Below are 20,286 nucleotides of genomic sequence, written 5' to 3' on the forward strand. Positions count from 1 at the left end.
GTGTGTGTGTGTGTGTTTGATTTTAACTCCCTATGCCTTCCTATTTTTATTCATGCCCGGTCTTCCCTGTCCCAGAAACCGACGACTATGCGGAGATAGTGGACGAAGAGGACACGTACACCATGCCCTCCAGTAAGTACCCGACCCTCTTTTTTTACTAAACGTCCACAAACTCAAGTTGTTTTTTAATTGTTTTTTTCTGCAGCGCTGCAGGAAGGAGACTAAATTTCACGTCTGCTTACGATCCCAGACAAACATTTTGCTTTCCTGCCTGAAAGCTCAAAGCGTCTTGAAGCCTTTCCAAGAAACGCAATCGCGCCGGCACGTCAGAGAAGTCGCCTTAAATCATGATTTACTGCGTTCAGGCCGATCGGATTCAGACGAGCGTCTTCTGGAAACAGCTGGAAGTCGGAGAGGCCTCCGCTGGCGCGACGTGACGACGGCTACGACTGTCACTAGCGTGTAGAACGACCGTAAAACATCTCAAATGTTGCGTGACCAGATTTAAAAGTGAAACTATGATCTTATTTCCTCTTGAATTCTTTTCTTCCTTTCCGCTCTGACTTTCCTCGCCTGACGTCGTTCTCCTTTCTGCAGCTTCTTCAGCCGTGTTTGCATGCTGTTTAGCAGTCTGCTGGTTGTGTTCTGTGTTCATGCATACGAGTGTGTGTTGTGTGTGTGTATTTTATCGGAGATATTTCCAGTCTTAAAGCAGCTGTCTGGCTCTCTCCCTCTCTTCATCTCTTGCTCTCTCTCCCATGGCCAACACAGTCAGCTGTGGAGTAGTCCAAGGTAAAACTTTCTCTCTTTCTTTCTGTCCTGCAGAAATGTGTCCACGTTTCGTATTTTTCTTTCCCGGGTACTGTTTTGTGTCGCAGGTTGAAACTGAATATTATTAACTCATCTACATTTGCATGCATGGCGCCTGTCAGAGCAGTTTTTATTCACATTTAAGTATCCGGCAAAGAAAAACAAAAAGGTTTGCGTTGGAACTTGATTTGTTGAGGTCAGATAATTCTGGGGCTGGTGCTGGAAATGAAATCCATAAACAATTCAAGATGTTTCCGTGGTAACGGCTGAATCAGAATCTGACGCAGCTCAATAACCTCTCGGTATTTGTTTAACGGGCTCGGCTCTGGTGAACTTTATGAAATTTATGATCATGTTTGTGGATTTTTTTTGGGGCGGTGCTGAAGGTTCAGTTCTGTGTTATCTTTGTTCGACAAGCGGTGGACTCACTGCAAGACTTTTCTGTCCAATAGCATTTGAGATCAACGTAGAAAAGTAGAAACAAGTAAAAAAAAAAAAAGTAATTTATAAGCCAGTTATATGATTTTTAAGACGTCTCGTCTCAGACTCGATTCCTCCAGCTTCTGATCTCCGTTGATCTCATTCAGAACAGCCTTCACGTGTTTTAGCCGCATGACAACTCAGATCGAATCCACCTGGTGTTTGAATGAGTGTTCTTAGTTTTGTTTGCATGTCAGAGTCTTATTAGAGACATTAATGCCCCAAATGGTTCATTTTAGGCTGATTCGATTACCATTCGATGGGATTTATCAAATTAGGACAACAATTTGACCACAAGGAAGTTAAAATAATTCCTTATTATGCTACAAATATCTCTTTTTGTGATAAAACAATGGAGGCGTCCTGGTGAGCCCATCTGTGTGGATCTGAGTCACGTTTGATGTTTCCTGTGTGAAAAGCCGACGTCCCTGGAGTGTGTCGCTCCATGCTGGTTTTATTTTCTCATCCTTAATCCCTTCTTCTTCCTCCTCTTCCTCTGTCAGCACGGGATTATGAGATCCAGAGGGACAGGATAGAGCTGGGCCGCTGCATAGGAGAGGGTCAGTTCGGAGATGTTCACCAAGGAGTCTACAACAGTCCGGTATTTCTCTGTTTGAACTTGATATTTTGCGTCTTTTCGCTAAATGAAAAGACTTTTGAAAGGCATTGTGGGTAAACTCCTGCTTCTGCAGGACAAACCGGATCTAGCTGTCGCCATCAAGACGTGTAAGAACTGCACCTCGGACAGCGTCAGAGAAAAGTTTCTGCAAGAAGCATGTAAGCGATTTTATCCCGGCCTGAACCGGTCGCGACCCGCTGCGGATCGAGCATTCTGATTGGTGTGTTTGTCGTCCCGCCAGTGACGATGCGTCAGTTCGACCACCCTCACATCGTCAAGCTGATCGGCGTGATCACGGAGAACCCCGTGTGGATCATCATGGAGCTGTGCACTCTGGGAGAGGTAGGGATGTTTGCATCACTTCTTGTTTGCATACAAAGGAAATCTACGGAGGCCCTAAAGGGGAAAACTTTATCCGTGTGCGTGTTTCCTCTCTAATATATTCCTCTCTCTCCATCTTCAGCTGCGCTCCTTCCTCCAGGTGAGGAAGTACAGTCTGGATCTGGCCTCTCTCATCCTGTTCGCCTACCAGCTCAGCACGGCGTTGGCGTATTTGGAGAGTAAACGCTTTGTTCACAGGTACACGCCATTCGGCTGTATCCCGGTTATCCCCGGTTATCCCGTCAAATATAAAGAGACAAATAAGAACGACTATTTTCTGATTGGCAGGGACATCGCTGCTCGTAACGTTCTGGTCTCCTCGGTGGATTGCGTGATGCTGGGAGACTTCGGCCTGTCCCGATACATGGAGGACAGCTCCTACTACAAAGGTATCGATACACAAAACACTTCCAGTGATTTACCGCCACCTAAAGGTTGTGTCGGAGTACTGCAGTTGACTTCCTCTGCCAAATCGAATCAGTTGTTAAAAAAATAAAAATAAAAAAAACATCCTGTGTGGTTAATGCTAACGTTTCCTTCTGTTTTAGCCTCTAAAGGTAAACTTCCCATCAAATGGATGGCTCCCGAATCCATCAACTTCAGGAGGTTCACCTCCGCCAGCGACGTCTGGATGTTCGGTGAGTCGTCGACGGCGACGCCCGACTCCCCTCCGGACCGGCTGACACTCACTAACCAATCGCCCGTGTCCGTCTGCAGGCGTGTGCATGTGGGAGATCCTGATGTACGGCATCAAGCCTTTCCAGGGCGTGAAGAACAACGACGTGATCGGCAGGATAGAGAACGGCGAGCGTTTGGCCATGCCCCCCCAGTGCCCACCCACCCTTTACAGTCTGATGACCAAGTGTTGGTCGTACGATCCCAGCAAGAGGCCGCGGTTCACGGAGCTCAAAACGCAACTCAGGTTAGCGTTGATTATTATGCTGGGCTGATGATTTACAGTTGGCATGTGTTAATAACACGTTAATAAATCATGATTAGGTTAATTGTGATTGACTTTTGTACTTTTTTAGCACCATCCTGGAGGAGGAGAAGCTCCAGCAGGAGGAGAGGCTTCGGATGGAGATGAGGAGACAGATCACTGTGTCCTGGGACTCTGGGGGGTCGGACGAAGCGCCTCCCAAAGTGAGATTTCACTCCTCATCACCCCTTTGACTCGGGACACGTCAGTTCGTTGTCATGACAACCAGAATAAACTTTTCTCTTTCTTTCTCTCTCTCATGTCTCCAGCCCAGCAGGCCGGGTTACCCCAGCCCTCGTTCCAGTGAAGGCTTCTTCTCCAGCCCCCAAGTCAACCACTTCCCGGTATAGAACACCCCCCTCATCAACACACATGTTGCAATTCACATGTTTGATATAAATCACTGAAAAATGTTGAAAAGAAATTGAACATTTTGCTCTTATGATCAATATATTTTTTCAATATGATGGTTTGCACGTGAGCAGTTGTTGCATTGCAGGACTTGTGATGTCAAAAGACAATTGGCTGTTACAAAAACGAGATCTTTCGGTCGTATAGCTGATCTATAATTTTTATTTCCAAGTTTAGTTTTGTTCTCTGGTTATTTGTTATTAATTATGTGACTTCATTCTTACCAAATACAACATTTAAATCCTGTATTTTTTTCATCCTGTAATCCTGTATTCATTTCCCCTCATCATCATGTAGCCTTAGTTTCTAAAGACGAAGTTTATTGAATCCCATGAAGACTAAACTGCTGGAATGCTGCTTTCAAAGACGACACGTTCATTGTAACTCTTAAAAACAAGCCAATAACATTTTTGTCCTATATAATACAAATCCTCTTTTTATATTCTATAAACCTTCCTCTTTACGATCAGAATCATATCTGTTTGTGATCTGTCCGGGGGGGGGGGGGGGGGCGTCATGGCGATGGAGGTCGACTGGCTGAGGTCGGTGTCGGAAGAGCGAAAGAGAAATGTGAAGGCAGAGAAAGTCAGAGAGACTCTGCAGTTACTCCTCGCCTTATAAACCGAGCAGACAGCAGGCATTTCCTGTAGCACTAAAAACCACACACACGCACACACACACACACACACACATACACACACACACACACACACACACACACACACACACACACACACACACACACACACACACACACATCTCCCTCTCTCCAGCGCCTGTGGCGAGCTGCTCTCTCTCTCGTCCTTATAAGGAGTGTATAATTTTAACTGCTGTTAAAGTCAAAGTTGATCAAGTCGAGAATAACATCGATATATTTCAGTAGCGTGTGTTCCGCCGTTCCTCTGAGGCTTCGTGCCAAATCCAGGATTTATTCTGACCTCTTGATGAGTTCACAAATGTCTCCACGGGTCCGGCTGGAATTATATTTAGATGTTTGTGTTCCAATCCAAACGGGGAAGGAGAAGTCTGTCTCACTCTGCGTTTACCTTTAATTTATACATTTTAAGCTGTCGGTTCCAGTGGTTCTGTCTGGATTAAACCATTTCCAATCACCCCCGTCTGTCATTCTGTCCCCCCTGCAGCCAGCAGCACACGGTGGCGCAGGAGGAGTTGGAGGCAGCTACCCTCCGGCTGACTCCTGGAGTCAACACAGACCTGAACACACCGCGCTGTGGAGTCCTAACATGGAGGTACACACTGTAGGAAAACGTACCTGAATGCATCACAGCAGTAGAACACGATACTTATCCAAATAAAGTCGTTTTCACAAATAAGTTTGATCAAGAAGGTGGTGAATAAACAGGCGCGTAAACTGGCGTGTGTTCTGTAGGAGGGCGGCCAGGCGATGATGGAGGAGAGGCTGATGATGCAGCAGCAGCAGATGGAGGACGACCAGCGGTGGCTGGAGCAGGAGGAGAGCTTCATGGTACGCAAATGTAACAAAACCCGTTTATTCAACGCTTAAATGTTTCCTGTTCACCTCGACTCTTCTCTCACGATGGATTCTGACGTGGAGGAGTTCACGGCTTTACTTCAGAACTTCGGTGTCGCTTCTCCAAAAGTAACTCAGGCAGAAGGACGACTACCTGAAGAATAAAAACCGCAAGCTGAAAGCGCTGAGATGGCATTTAGCGAGGAGGGATTTGAGAAGAAGGGAGAAAGAGGAAGTGGGATTGGTGGAATGAATGGGGAGTCACCCATCAGAGGGAGGTGGGGGGGGGGGCTGTAGAGAGATGGAAAAAGTGGGAGGAGGGAGGGTGAGGCGTTCGAATCGCTTCGCTCCATGATTTAGCCTCTTCATTCGTCTCTGACTCATTCTTTCTGTTCAGTCCTCCCGGCCTCTGCTCCATCTTCAGCTCCCTTCTCCCTTCATCGCTCTTTAGTTTTTACTCCTCCATCTCCTTTTCTCTCATGCTCGTCCTCTCCCATCTCTGCTCTCCTTTCGATGGCATCCGCTTTCTGCTTTCCTCCTCCCATCTTCTTCTTCGAACTCTGTTCTCCCAGGATGCATCTCTTCAAGGCGTGCTTCACCAAAACGGTACTGAAACAGGACAAGAGAGGGAGTCGGGAGTCATCTTTGGTTCTTGTGACGTAAACGTAGTTGAGATGGGTTTTTTTTGGACTTTTTTTTTTTAACTTCTGGATCTGTGGAATTGAAATTCTGCCAAAATGAACTTACCTGCTAAATCGTACATTCTTCTGTTTAGAAGTCGGAGTCCAGGAACAGCAGAGGAAGCATCGAGCGGGAGGACGGCGTGCTGCAAACACCGGTCAGTCGCTAAACCTGTGTGTTTGTTGAGCCTCGGGTGAAAACATGTTACTTGGGACTGGGTTGGTTTTGGGTTCCCTTACACAGAGGCATCATGGGAACCCTAAACGCAGTTCACTGTGCTTCTAGATTATTATAGTGTGTTATATAATTTAAGAGCTAATGATTTTACCCCGGGTGTCTCTTCACAGGGTGGAAGTCAACACATCTACCAGCCTGTGGGGAAACCAGGTGAGACAACAACACACTGACACGCTGAGACGGGAGAAACAGAACCGAACAGAGACAGAAGGATTACAATGTGCTGATGGTAGATTTGATATTTTTGAAGATCAAATTTGATATTTCTTAAACTGACGAGATGTAAAAGGTCCGATGTTTTTGTACTTTGAAACGGAGCATAAAAAGTAAAAACTATAGTTATGTTTGATTCTAGTAGCATCACAATCAGGTGTCTTACTTAGCACGCTAGCATACTTGTTACTAATAATATTGGCAATATTTAACTTGCTAGTGCACTCCAGACCCGTGATATTAGCATTACTTAGCTTACTAATAAATGCCATGTAAATATTGCTAACCAATATTTAACAAGGTGGCAAACAATACAGGAAATACTAATAATTACATATCAATGATACTATAATTATAGAATGCTTAGTGATGCTATGTGCTGCATCATTTAATATGATAACATACGCAAAACAGATCGTGGTTGCATTAGTCTGCTACTATCCTCCATCCTGATGGCATCACTATTTAGCATGAACATGAACATTATCCATCATGTTAAAATACTACTATTGATATTACCATTGATTAGTATATATGATCATGAATAAACAAGCATTATTTGGCCTGCTAACATGTCTCATAGCAATTAATACAGCAGTGTCTATAATACTGATATACTTTGAACAGGTTGTATTAGCAATTTTTATTGTGTTAACACACTTCATTCAATTTATGTAGCATTATTTAGCATGAAAACCTGCATACAAAGTAATGTCACAGTATCTAGAGTGTGTGTAATGATGATATTAGCATTATTTAGCGTGATAGCACTGACACATGCTTTTGTTCAGATCAAGCAGCACCTCCTAAGAAGCCTCCTCGACCCGGAGCCCCGGGTCACCTGGCCGGTCTCCCCCCATTGGACAGCTACAACGAGGGGGTCAAGGTAAACACGATGCAACGTCTCACAGTTTGCTCTCTTCTAAAGGACGTCTGTTTTGAATTTCATTGTTTCTAAGTTAATTCCTGTGCAAAATGCTATTTAAGGGTTGCATGCAAACCCACCTGTGGATTGCTTGGCCTGATCTGCTGTCCCTTTTTTCTCCCCCCTCACTCCTCTCTCCCCCCTCTCTTGTTAATATCCCTGCATTCATTCTGCTTGAATTATTTTTCCTACTTTTAATCCTGCGTTTCTGACTGTTTTTCTGCTCACATCTCCAACCTCTTCCCCTCCCTTTGTGATCTACCCCCCTCCTAATTACCTCCATCCACACCTCCCTCCCTGTTTCCTCAACCTCCTTATAGCCGTGGAGGGTAAGATGATTTTGTGTGTGTTTGTGTGTGTGTGTGTGTGTGTGTGGTCATTCTAGAGCTAGTTAGCTCGTAGCTACCATTGCTGTCACGTTCAGGGAAGCTTTACGAAGCTCTCTGAACGCCCATCAAGTTATTTTTCTTCACCAGAAGGAGAAGCTAAACATCATGATTTTCCAATCTGTAAGCATTCATGCAAAATCATCTCTACTTTCAAACACATCCCGTCATCACTGGTGAAAAAAAGTAACTTGTGCATGATGTAGTAGATCCTTAGAAATATCCCTGGTAAAGAAAAATACAAGTAAATCCACCATCAGTAGATCAATAGATGCATCACTACCTGATCAATTCATGTCTTCCATTGTATGTTTATATGTTTGATGTAGTTTAAATAGTTCTTTTCAATCAAGCTCTTCCGCATTACTTTAATTATGTCACCACATTAATGGCTGCATCGCATAGCTTTAGTTTCAGTGGATCTGCTTCACGCTTCGAATTACCTTCCAACTCCTCCACCCTGGAATCATAAGTTTATCATCATAAGATGATGAGTCACTGTTAAGACAACAGGTCTGGATGAGGGTAGGGCTTTGGTTCAGCGCTGGAAGAAACGGTTTCACCTCACAGTAAATCCTTTGTCACAGTAGAAAGTAAACCCGAGGAACACCGTCTGTAAATGATGCGATGCTGCCCTCTAGTGTCACCTCTGTGTAACTACAGCCAACAGGTCAAACTTGGACGCACGGCTGTGATCTGTTAAACTTAAATCATGCTTCAGCTTCTGTAAGGAGTTCATTTAACAACCTGTAATTTAAAAAACGGTATAAACTTTTTGTTTTCAGTGGCTCATTGTTTTTCTTCATGCTTCTACCAGTTGCAGCCCCAGGAGATCAGTCCTCCCCCCACGGCCAACCTGGATCGCTCAAACGACAAAGTGTATGAGAACGTGACGGGATTGGTGAAAGCTGTGATCGAGATGTCCAATAGGATTCAGCCTGCAGCCCCAGAGGAATACGTCCCGATGGTGAAGGTAGGATCGAACGGTAATCCTACAGATCCACCATCATCATCAGTAGATTCGGTTCTTTAAAACGACGACTGTAAATGTGCAGGAGGTGGGTCTGGCGCTGAGGACTCTGTTAGCGACGGTGGACGAGACGCTTCCTGTGCTGCCCGCCAGCACACACAGAGAGGTGAGCACACACTCGTACACACACACACACACAACAAAACAGCAGTAAAAAAAAAAAATCAAAAATATTAATGTAATCCATGCCGAGAGCTTCTTCCGTAAACCTCTGCTCAGGGTGAACAAGCTTCACCTGTATTGATTTGAGGTTTCTTCTGTTTTGTGATCGATGGCGTCGTCACAGATCGAGATGGCCCAGAAGTTGCTGAACTCCGATCTAGCTGAGTTGATATCGAAGATGAAACTGGCCCAGCAGTACGTCATGACAAGGTAACCAAGAAATGATTCACTGATGATGATGATGATTTACCGCTCGCTCTGCCGCAGCCGTGTCTCACTTATCGTCGTCTCGTTTTCTCCACAGTTTACAAAAGGACTACAAGAAGCACATGCTGATGGCGGCTCACGCCCTCGCGGTCGACGCCAAGAACTTGCTGGACGTCATCGATCAATCGCGACTCAAGATGATCAGGATTTAAGCCAATCAGACGGTGTCCGGACTGGGGTTTCTGCTACTGTGAAGCTGCAGTGGCTCTTAGCTACTCGTAGAGAGAAGAGGAGAGAACTTTTTGATGGATTCCAGTGATGGATGCAGAGAGAAATGAACTGATGGACAGAAACAATCAGCTCTCCTCTCCCTCTAACACTCATCCCTTCTTTTTTCGCTCTGGCGACGGTCATTTTGAGTTATTTTGTACTTTTTTTTTTTTGTTGCATCATTTGCTTTTTTTATCCAGAGAAACCCATCACATATTTTCAGAATATTAATTTTTTTGAATCATCCATTATAGCTATTTAATCTTACAACAAATCCAACAGGTTTCAGAGGCGAACGGACGCGAAAAACGAGACCAACGCTTCACTTGAGCATGAAATAACAACTGGAACTGACGTACCAGGATGAGGATGATGAAGACGATCGATAATGTTGTTTAAACGTGTTTTTATATCATTATTAATTATTATTATTACTATTTACAGCCTTCATTCTTACAATATCCTCGTCAGTTGTTCCGTCTGCAATTATTGATTTATATCCTCATTAATGTCATATTTTCACCTCTGTTCCTCTTCTCTAGTTCTCCATCTCAGGCATCGAGAGATGACAAATTGAATATATAAAGCACACTAAATGTCACAGGACACTTTTTTTTGTTGACTTATGTAGTAAATATACGAAGAAGCTATATTTGTAACGCAGTTATGAGGCAGGGATTGTTTGTGAATGGAGGAGAGGGATGGGGCGACAGGTGGAGGAATGAAGGTGCTACATCTGTGCCAAATGAACTGCACTTGGCTTGATAAAAGTTTTTTTTAAGCAGCAACTCCTGACATTTTTTTAGTGTCTTCAAAGAAGTGGAATTCCACATGGGTCATTTATTAATTGCTTTTGTGCATTGAGACCAAATTGTGTTGTGGCTTCCTTCCATTCTGTTTCTTCACGTTTACAGAACGCAGTTTAAGCAGTTGTTCGCTTTTCAGTCATCATATCCAGAGTCCCAGACACTTTTCTACATCTTTCCTCGTGTCTTTCTACATCTTATTTATCCCCCGTTCCTCCCTCTCTTCCCACTGTGATCATCTCCATTCCACCATTCCCTCTCTCTCCCGAGGGGAGCCGTATTCTCAGGAAGGAGCCACACTACAGTTGCTAAACCAAGCAAATAAAACACTGTCATCTTTAAAAGCATTTGTGAGTGTATCTCTGTTCTAAAATCTCATTCTCTTTTCATAAAAAAATATAAATAGGATGTTTTTCTTGAATATTATTGCGCTACAAGTTAAAGGATGTTTCAAATATTAATTAATAGAACTGTCGGACCGTAAATGTTCTGATGTAATTTGATTTGTATGCAGGACACGAAATTTGGACATTTGTGAGTGTGTGCAAAGTGATTTAACACTTTTTTGCAGGGTCAACATCATCAAATTGTTATTTAACTGAATGGAGTTCCTCAAGAGCAACGCCAATGTTTTCACAGAACAATTCCTTTTAACGTCTTTAGATAAAATATTTTAGATGAGACATAAAATGATCCATTTCAATGCCAGGGCGAGATGCCGTAAATGTAAATTATTGTCGTAAATACAAGTTTGCCGTCCTCGGGTAAACTGCCGTAAAACACCTGCTTGTGCCGTTAATGCGACTGTCTCAAGTCCTCCGGTTCGATACGGTAAAGAAAGTATTAAAAACCCGTTAAAAATGCTTTAATTTTCATTTACGCGCCACTAATGTCTTCCGTAAATGTTTTAAAATAAAGTATGTGCGAACAGTGAGGTTACGCCAGGACGCGACGCAATTTACGTGACTACGTCATAAGGCACAACTTGAAGGTAGCATGCTAGCTAGTCGGCGTCAGAAATTTACACCACGGTAATGGTGTAGGCTACAGAACATTCTTATAAACGCTCAACCACTACTTTTTATTTGAAATAATTAAGGACTTCAACTTTAGTCAATGTAAAGTTAAAAAAACGAAGACACGACCTTCAGTTTTATCATGCCTATAAATAACACGTGTGTCTTCTCACAGAAATGAATTCTAAACAGTTAAGAAAACTGTGTCCAGGCCATAAAACATCTTATTGGAAAGAGTTTTATCATTGAAAGAAAATTATATTATGTTCATTACTTTGCAGTGCATAAAAATCAAATGGGAGAAGGCAGTCATTTTTGTAGTTTTATTGTGTTTTTTAAAAAAAACATCTGTTTTAATCAAAGAGACCAAAGCCCATGTCGTCGGACTCCTCGGACTCTTCCTTCTTCTCTTCTTCCTTCTTCTCCTCCTCCTTGGCTGTAGGGGGAAAGAAATAAACGGATGGTTAAAAATAAGCTGAAAGAGGTAGGGGTTCAGAAAATTCACCTTCTCAGCTGAACACAAATATACCAAACAGGTACATAATGAATGGAAACAGACAAGGACAGCACAAAACTAGGAAATCACACACAGGTAAATTATATTTTGGTGTTGCCATGACATTAACAGGAATTAAAGCCTGTGGAGTATTTGATTCTTAGGACAATCTGTCCAGGTACCTGGGGCGTCAGCGGCAGGGGCCCCGCTAGCAGCAGCAGGTCCAGCTGGAGCTCCACCTCCGGCCCCGACGTTACAGATGAGGCTGCCGATGTCAATGCTGGTGAGAGCCTGAGAAGAGACAGTTCATAGTCAGACTTCAACGTCTTGGAACGGTTTTGGTGAGGAACACACTGATCTCACGTAAAACAAGAGTCTAACCTGCAACTCAAGCTTGTTCACTGACACAAATCTGAAACAACTCATGCATTGTGACAGACAATTATGCTCCCTTCATTTTTTAAAAACCACACCCTCTTTACAGAACAGTTTTGTTAGTTTAGATCATTTTGATTTCACTTCACTCACAGGACTCCATCACACAAATCAGTTACTATTTAATTTGCTTTAAATATTTCAGAAATTTACACACAATTCAGCAAAAAAGACTACCTCACTGGCAAAAAGGCCTCATATCAATATTTTATGTATTTAAAAAAAATAAAAAATCATTAGTAAAGAACAGTGATGACTCCTAGACCTTCAGTTTCTGGTAAGCAGTATGTGTGGTTATTTTAGTCATAAAATTTCCAGAGAATATCCTGTGTATGAAATGATTGTTATTGGGATATAAGACTTTCATCAGTAGTGTGTTTCTGTTCTTACCTTGGCAAACAAGCTTGGCCAGAAGGGCTCCACGGTGACTCCAGCAGCCTTAATCAGAGCGTTCAGCTTGTCCTCCTGCAGACACAAACATCCATCTTTAGAGAACCCGCTTCATCACAATGACAACAGCCCAGACAGCACATTAATTAATAAACAGATTAATGCAATGGCTAGTTGTTCAGGGACACAACTAACTAGTTATTACAGTAAATATCTATTGAGACGACACATGATAAAATCTGACTTTAGACAGTTAGGAATGGCCAAAGGTTGTGATGATTTATTTTGTCACGGTGATTACTGTTGTGACCTTTCATGTAAACTAGTTCCTGATGTTATGACGTCAAAAAACGCTTTGGCTTGCACATGTCAAAGGTCACTGATGTGCAGCATCCACGCTAATCATAACACACAGAATAGCGACCGAAAACTGTAATTGTGACGAATGGAACGACACAAACATGAACCATGTCGACACACATTACTTTCACACCTGATGATGACAACACTGTCATTAATGAATAATAAAACGAAGTATGCTGAGTGAAAGATCCCTAGTTAACGGCTGGCTAGCATCTGTCAATGAAGGCATGGCGTCTCTCCCTTTATGACGCTAGCTTGAATGCTTTAACCATGAATTTAGTGACAACAGATGTGAAGATGACCCAGAATGTCAACAGACACCATCCAGCCTGACCGAACGTGGCTTGCTGCTAGCTGGCATAGCATTAGCCGTTTAACCCGATGACGGGATATTATGGGTATTAAAAATACTGTAATTAGGTTTTTGAGTATTTTACTATCAAAACAATGATATTCATGTTTGTCCGGAGCATTATATCACGTGGTTTAAACATTTAAGTACAACTAAACACTTCCGGACGTCTATTACACACGTACGCACTGACGAGCAAACCCGGGACACTTACGGTGACGGTAACTTCATCGTCGTGGAGGATCAGAGCGGAATAAATACAGGCGAGCTCGGACACGGAGGCCATTGTAGATGATAGATTTTATAGTTTTGGCGTCGGATGCCTAAATTTGATGGTGCTAGTCGCCGGATTGAGGGCCTTAGCTTCGGTTGAAGAACCAAGCACCTTTAGGCTAGTTAGCTTCCACGAGCGGAAAAGGAAAGAGAGAAGGCGGGAGCTTGAACAATATACTGTGGGTCAGGGCTGCGTGCTTACGTCATCACGCAAGGACAGTGACGATATACGTAATCCGTATTAACCCTCGGCACAGGGTTTCTTTTTAGTAGTGTTTTCATTGATTTCTGTACAGTCCTTCAGTGATCCAGTTTTATAAATGTGGTTATAAAATTAAAATTAAAAATTAAAATTAATATGAACAAATGTTAACGATGTTTTAACTCTCTATATGTATAAATATGATCAAGCGCATGTGGGTAAATTGAATGTGAATACAGTATGTAGAAAAAAAACACCCAGTGCTTTTCAATGCAAATGACATGGTCACTTAAATTTGATTTATTCTGAATCAGAAACACAGTAACAAGAACTGTAGTACCATTTCAAGGCATATCTCCCCAGCTGTATTTACACAGGAACAGATGGCATGCTGTACAGACCCAATATATCCATATATGTGAAGAAGTCGTAGGCTGATTCAAAGCTTTTAAATTTCAGACCACCAGCAACGCCCCCCCCCAAAAAAACCCCACAAGATTACAACTACTGCAAAAAAAAAAAAATCCAGGTGTAATAATCAATAATAATAATAATAATACTCTGGTTTAAAGAATCTGTCTCGTATTTGGCACTAACATATTTCTTGGCTCTGTTATGTAGAAAATACTCGAGCAGGTAAAACTACAAAACTAGTGTGGATGGAATGGACAGAGGTGCTCTGCTGTGTTTAAGTGTCAGAAAAGTCAGTATGTTAACAATTGCATTGTAATTAATTAAGCGTTATATCCAAATATCCATGGCAACAAAACAATGTGTTACAACATTCAAAAACCCAAAATTTGGAATGGCACCAAATGGCAATGGTGACCTAATTTAAACGTCAGTAGCTTCATTTCATGGAATTTCTAGAAATGCACACAGTCCATGTTTAACTGAATTCACAACAACCCCATAGTCTTGTCAGTAATGCCCCCGTTTCCCTGAAATCACTAAAATTCAACCTGTAAACATCTTTCAGTCCAAATTTCAAGCCATAACTATAAACTGGACATCTCATATTTTAGAGTTTACGTGGAAAAAAGCCAGAAAAAAAAGGACAAAAAAGCAAAAGAAAATGAACAGAACAAATCTGCTCCATCACAGAAGGAATGTGACTGTTTTTAACAGGTCGGCATGATGTTTGGAAAAAGAGGATGAGCCAAATTAATGGCTGAGAAGCCTCAGAGTTGGTTGTTGCATCCGTTTGAAATAGGTCAGGGATATCTTATCCTTTTTGCCTCTTCAGAAACACACACACACAAAAAAACAATGGCAAAAGATGGAAAATGTGTTGCCCTTTGTTGTTTGCGCTGTGGGACAGGGTGATAAAATCCAAAAGCAGGAAGATGTTGATGCACCTGGTCTCCCAACACCAAACTGACCCAACAGATATCTTTTCTCCCCCAGGCGTTTGATCCGGCTCGGGCGACACAAGGGGAGATTGTCGGACACCACTGGAGTCCGGTCGCTCCTCTCTTACTCCTTGTGAGTCTTTCCTTTGGGTTTTTCATCATAAGAAACTCCGTATTCATTTACTCTAGTTTTGTCCACCGGGTAGAGCCTGGGAAGGGGGAGGCAGACAGTGGGAGGTTAGGACACTTTCAGGGGTGTTTTGTAGGGAACTTGTTGAGATGATTGAGCTTACCATCTCTGATAGAGGTAAATGAGGAACACCACATCGTCTCTGAAACAGGCAAGTCTGTGAGACGTGGGCATGGTGATGATGAAGGCGAACACGTCGTCGATGAAGGTGTTGAACGCCTGGCAACAATCGATCAATGGACCATTAAAAACAATAAAAACGATAAGGATCTTTAACAATCACATGACTCAGACCAGAGTCGTGTTCTCACCTTGTACATAAATGCTTTCCAGGGCAGGTGGGCCACAGATTTTAGCTGTTGATTTAAGCATAATAAAATCAGGTGATGTGACATTAATGAAGCATTGTTTTTTTGCCACCATGTCGTGTTCATTCTTTGTTCTACAGACATATCGCTAATCCGAATCCTCAGAAGGCTTCTTGTGCTTCTGGGACAGCGGCACACGTTGTGGAGTCCAGTTATGTGACCCTCCTGCTAAAGTCAGTCTGTGCAGGTCAGTACACAACACTGCAGCGGGTTATGCTTTTAAACCTGTGAAAAGCACATTATCGCATTCTAAAGTGTACCGAAGAGTGAGGGAACGCCAACATGAGGACTGACCTTATAGTTGACAAACAGCTGAGGAAGCATGAAGAGGAAGCCGAAGGCGTAAACACCTGGAAAGGTCAAGAAAACCGTGAAAAATGCTTATCAATCAGTTACTGGCTGGAGGAAGAGGAGGTCATACGAAAGGCTCACCGTTAACCAAACTGTTGATCAACCAAGAGTACCAACTGAAACCAGGAGAGAATGACACGATTAGCAGCCCGGCTACGTAACTGTTGGACGCTATGTGACACACACACAGACACACACCTCTTGTATCGGAGGAATATCAGCGCATACACAGCCCCTCCGATGCACAATGGGTACAGGAGGTACGACAGGTACTTCATGGCCTGTAGACAAACACGTGAAACAATCAGTGTTCCGATGGGGTCGCTAACCTGATGCTAATCCACACGTGGAAGTTCGTCGTCTCACCAGTGTGTCGTATTCTTCGGTCCTCCTCTCCGATTCATCCAATTTCCCAAACTGTAAGGAAAAAAAAGTACATAACGTAGCCAAATGGACAATTAGGTGCTCCACATTGTAGCACCGACATTCATAATAAGGCTATCTGTTACAGGCAGCTGCAGTTCCTGCTCAGTTCATGTCAGCAGGAGAATGAATGAAGCATAGGAGGAAACGGCCCTGATATGCCTTGTATTAACTCGTCTGTCAGCAACGTATGATTTATACTGAACTGAAAGTACCGACTTGTAACACACACACACACCCACGCACGCCGTATACACACCAGGAATGATGGTTTCCCCGATTTCCAAGAAACCTGAATTTTAAAAGCTTTCTTCACTTTCCATACCTGCAAAAAACAAACAAAAAATTAATAGAAGTCATTAATCATCACAACTGGATTTATTTTGTGTGTTTCACTACCTACTTCAATAATGGAGCCGATGCCGGCCGGTATGAGGACCAACAGGCTGGTCTGCTCGTCCAGCAGATAGAGGAAGATCACTATGGTGCTGAAGCATCTCCAGAGCACTGGAACACAGACAGACAAGATGATGCAGGACTTCAGCCTCTCAGCTGATGATAACTTTTCCACAAATTTATAGCACTTCCTGCTCAAACCCTTTCAGATACTCTTATAGTATTTTCTCCTCATGAGCCCAAAGGTCAGCTGATGTCGTTGAGGCGATTTGTGCGGCGGCATAAAGGTCCGAACAATCCGAAGTCAATCCAGGATTGATAAGCAGCGTCTCGTTCTCGCTGCTGCGGGTGAAATATTGTTCGACTGCGTTCTGTTGATGGACGCTTCTTATCATCGCTGCCTGTCGGCAAACACGCAAGAGCATCGCTTACTCTGTTCTGAGCAGCGGGAAGCGGATAGCGACGCCTGAGCGGCCGGCTTATTGAGCTCAACACACTGCTGACAGCTGGATTCATGTCCGTTCCATTAACAGCTTTCTAAAGGGCTGATGGTCACACGACTGGACGCACTCTGCTCAACATTCACAACACATCTTCACAGTGTACAAGCCATCCTTTGCTTTACCTACCGGCTTTGCTGGACATTCCCACCATGCTTTTCTTCTGCTTCCAGAAACTGATGTCGTTCTTAAACGCCAGGAAGTCAAAGAGGAGCTGAAAATAAGTGGAAAAAAGCAACATAATTCAGATAAAATGCACCCAAGTCCCGTCTTTGATGACTGTGGTGTTTAGATTTAATGTACTGCGATGCTTTTTATCAAAACTCACATGGAAAGCGGCCACAAAAAAGGTCAGAGCCAAGAAGTACAAATTGGTGTCCACAAAGATGCCTTTAATCTCGTCAGCATCCTTTTCCGTGAACCCTGGCATCACATACAGGGAAGCGCACTGCGTTAGGAGCTCCGCCCCTCACCCGGCCACATAGATAAAACAGTTATGAACGTACCAAACTGCTGCAAAGAGTAAACAGCATCTTGCATGTGGATCCAGAACCGGAGTCTCCCCAGGGAGATGGAATCATAGGAGATGGTGAGTGGGAGCTCGGTGGAGGTGCTATTGATCTCCTGCAAACACACACAGAGTATATGACCAGCTTCAGAAGTGATGACAGCACCTCGTATGACATTTATTTAGGTATGAATGTTTACCACGAGGTCTTTGACCCGGTTGCTGAGTTCATCCACGAACAGCAGAGGGAGATAAACCACCTTCTTCCCGTTCTGAAACCTGAAACAGAAGTAGAACAAACACCCTGATCCCGACACTCCGAGAGAATGGACATGTGTTCGTGTCACCCGCCCTCTTACACTCGGAGGTATCTGTGGACGTCTCCAGGCAGGTACTCTCTGTCGAACAGGAAGTGGTCACCGACCACGTTGAACGTCAGGCGGGAACGCCAGTGGGAAGTCGGGTGATCTGACGCGGAGGCAGAAGTGCTTGCAGCTCCGCCTTTTGCAGCGGGGTTACCGTCGCGCCGCGTCCTCTGCTGGGCTTTTTCTGGACCCTGGGTGAGTAAAGAGTGTATTGATACCTGATTTTCTTCTATAAAAATTTTTGCAGCAAATAAAAACATTTTGAATACAAAAATAACAGCAAAACATATGGAAACAATTTATTCTCTTGACTGTCGTTTCAGAAAGCATTTTTAAAATCTTTTTTTAAACACTCTGGTACCTGCATCTGATCCTCTCCAGATATTAAAGAGATCTCAGGCTGCTTGGGGACCATGTATGTGGTGAGCTGAGCTGTCAGATGAACCTGTCGTGGATCCTGCCACGGGTTGACGTCAGCTTGGTGGACAAATATTAGTGCGTATAAAGTTCCGTTGTTACGTGTTTTTTTGGGGAGGGAGACGTTTACAGTCCTGGACGAAAAAAAAGGAGAAAGGGAAGACATTTTTTCTATTGGTTATATAGGTAAAAATATATATTTCATCTCCTGTATTTATTTAAACTACTGAATCCTGACATGAAACAATCGATGGTGACATTTACTGATTTCCAATTTGTCTTAAAAAGAGAGAAAAAGCATTTCCCAGATTTATTACACAGATATTTTATTACTAACTTCTCAAATTTGCTGTTGACGTCAAATTTATCCTCTTTGTAGATCAGTGTGTGTCCTCCCTCTGCGTTGGGTCGCAGCACAGTGTAGATGCTCAACTGGAAACACACAGATAGATGTCAGACGTTATCGTCCACCGGTTGTGTGTGAATGTACGGATTCCTTCAGCCTAACGGAAAACAGATAAACTGATGATGCCATACATCCCTCCCTCTCTCCTCCTACAGACCTGTAGTTTTGGGTTCCCAGCCAGGAAGGGGGTGATGCAGTTTGCATCCTTGGGGTTGTCGCAGGGTTTAGTGTACACTATCCCGTACATCACCCAGCAGGTATGGAGCACATAAACCACAAATACCCCCACAATCAGGGTGGTGAAGGATGTTTTCAGGAACATACTGCTTGGCGTCGCGTCGTCTCCGTCGGCTAGTTGTGGGGTGAGGCCATACGTCTGCGAATGAGGGGTGGAGGTCAGAGGGTTAGCCAGCAGGATGCATGAAGGTAGAGAATGAACTCATTTAGTCCATCATTTATAAATGGGATTTAATTACACTGCATGTCCAAAAGTATGTAGCCACCCAAATAAAACACAGATGTGTGACTGTTGGACATTAACTTATTTAATCTTCTAAATACATGCAAGGTATTTATTTTATGAACTGAAAATTTTAATATATCGTTTTTCTACTGTTTTTAATTGAAATCAATGGCAAAAATTGATCAGGAAATTATTCTAATCTACTAATGATCCACGGAGTGTCCCAACTTCTATGACACCCATGTGTGTGTCCACGGGTGAGACATGAAGCCGCATAACATCCGTTAAGTCTGAAGTTGCTTCTCTCCGGTTTTGCTAGTCACGATTGATCATTGATTGGTTTCACAAGATCAACAGGAGAGACAACAGTCAGCTGTTTCCATTCTAGAAGGATTCAGATTCGTTTTGTCTCATTTGTTGTGAAGTTTAAGAAGCACATAAAGCAGCGCTAACGTCAAAACTTACCGGTGTCGAATCTGGCAGGCTGTCAGTGACAGGACACCCTCAGCTTGATCATTGGTCAGCTACCAGTCCGTCCACTTTATATCCCCTTCCGGCTCGCAGGACGCATCGTTTTTTGCTAAACAACCTCCCTTTTATAGATGGAAGTGTCCGCTGTCCTTTCCATTAAAAAAAAGCTGCTCAGACTGGTGCGGGAATCGGTATTTAATTTTAAAAAGAGAGCTGGATTTATATTTCCGTCACTCACTTCCTGGTTGGCTTCTTGGACGGGATTTGGGTGGAAATCACGCGAGACTTGAAGTCATCGCGGAGTTCCTGAAAGCGGAACCGTTATTTAGCCCCGATTAACAACAGTTCCAGATTTTATGAAGTATTATTAGCCTTTCGCAGTTATAACCCAGCATTAATTTACAATTTAAAAAAAAAGATTTAAAAAAGTTTGAGTAAATTAATTTAATTAATTTACAAT

General features: G+C 43.2%; 3 protein-coding genes across 7 annotated transcripts in view; 1 reads left to right on the forward strand and 2 right to left on the reverse strand.

The window, feature by feature from the left end:
* The window catches only part of LOC137607705 (focal adhesion kinase 1-like), a 31,854-nt gene extending 21,418 nt beyond the window's left edge, over positions 1–10,436 (forward strand). For 2 of the 5 annotated variants that reach the window (XM_068333629.1, XM_068333630.1), the window contains 20 exons: positions 76–132; positions 772–792; positions 1,794–1,891; positions 1,983–2,067; positions 2,151–2,251; positions 2,373–2,488; positions 2,579–2,679; positions 2,839–2,928; positions 3,008–3,212; positions 3,322–3,433; positions 3,539–3,613; positions 4,823–4,930; positions 5,071–5,166; positions 5,948–6,010; positions 6,201–6,240; positions 7,095–7,189; positions 8,432–8,587; positions 8,670–8,750; positions 8,931–9,016; positions 9,111–10,436. In XM_068333629.1, coding sequence (XP_068189730.1) covers positions 76–132; positions 772–792; positions 1,794–1,891; positions 1,983–2,067; positions 2,151–2,251; positions 2,373–2,488; positions 2,579–2,679; positions 2,839–2,928; positions 3,008–3,212; positions 3,322–3,433; positions 3,539–3,613; positions 4,823–4,930; positions 5,071–5,166; positions 5,948–6,010; positions 6,201–6,240; positions 7,095–7,189; positions 8,432–8,587; positions 8,670–8,750; positions 8,931–9,016; positions 9,111–9,225 — 1,901 coding nt within the window. In that variant the 3' untranslated portion in view covers positions 9,226–10,436. Of the gene's footprint in view, positions 1–75; positions 133–771; positions 793–1,793; positions 1,892–1,982; positions 2,068–2,150; positions 2,252–2,372; positions 2,489–2,578; positions 2,680–2,838; positions 2,929–3,007; positions 3,213–3,321; positions 3,434–3,538; positions 3,614–4,822; positions 4,931–5,070; positions 5,167–5,947; positions 6,011–6,200; positions 6,320–7,094; positions 7,190–8,431; positions 8,588–8,669; positions 8,751–8,930; positions 9,017–9,110 lie in introns of those variants that run through there. The other 3 variants (XM_068333631.1, XM_068333632.1, XR_011038028.1) reach the window with 2 other exon arrangements.
* Positions 10,437–11,414: 978 nt separating this feature from the next.
* Positions 11,415–13,569, reverse strand: rplp1 (ribosomal protein lateral stalk subunit P1). The gene is made up of 4 exons (XM_068333064.1): positions 13,356–13,569; positions 12,427–12,501; positions 11,784–11,892; positions 11,415–11,541 (listed from the first exon to the last, which is right to left on the reverse strand). The coding sequence occupies exons 1-4, from the start codon at positions 13,425–13,427 to the stop codon at positions 11,459–11,461; spliced, it is 339 nt and encodes a 112-aa protein (XP_068189165.1). The 5' UTR covers positions 13,428–13,569; the 3' UTR covers positions 11,415–11,458.
* Positions 13,570–13,857: 288 nt separating this feature from the next.
* clptm1l (CLPTM1 like) lies at positions 13,858–20,070 on the reverse strand. Its single transcript, XM_068332930.1, has 18 exons — positions 19,821–20,070; positions 19,050–19,268; positions 18,824–18,918; positions 18,431–18,620; positions 18,064–18,260; positions 17,905–17,983; positions 17,703–17,820; positions 17,525–17,619; positions 17,326–17,410; positions 16,704–16,807; positions 16,560–16,625; positions 16,244–16,294; positions 16,076–16,158; positions 15,959–15,993; positions 15,821–15,876; positions 15,470–15,514; positions 15,262–15,377; positions 13,858–15,177 (listed from the first exon to the last, which is right to left on the reverse strand). The coding sequence occupies exons 2-18, from the start codon at positions 19,212–19,214 to the stop codon at positions 15,093–15,095; spliced, it is 1,665 nt and encodes a 554-aa protein (XP_068189031.1). The 5' UTR covers positions 19,215–19,268; positions 19,821–20,070; the 3' UTR covers positions 13,858–15,092.
* Positions 20,071–20,286: the final 216 nt, after the last annotated feature.

Source organism: Antennarius striatus, chromosome 14 (genome assembly GCF_040054535.1).
Source record: "Antennarius striatus isolate MH-2024 chromosome 14, ASM4005453v1, whole genome shotgun sequence".
NCBI lineage: Eukaryota > Metazoa > Chordata > Actinopteri > Lophiiformes > Antennariidae > Antennarius > Antennarius striatus.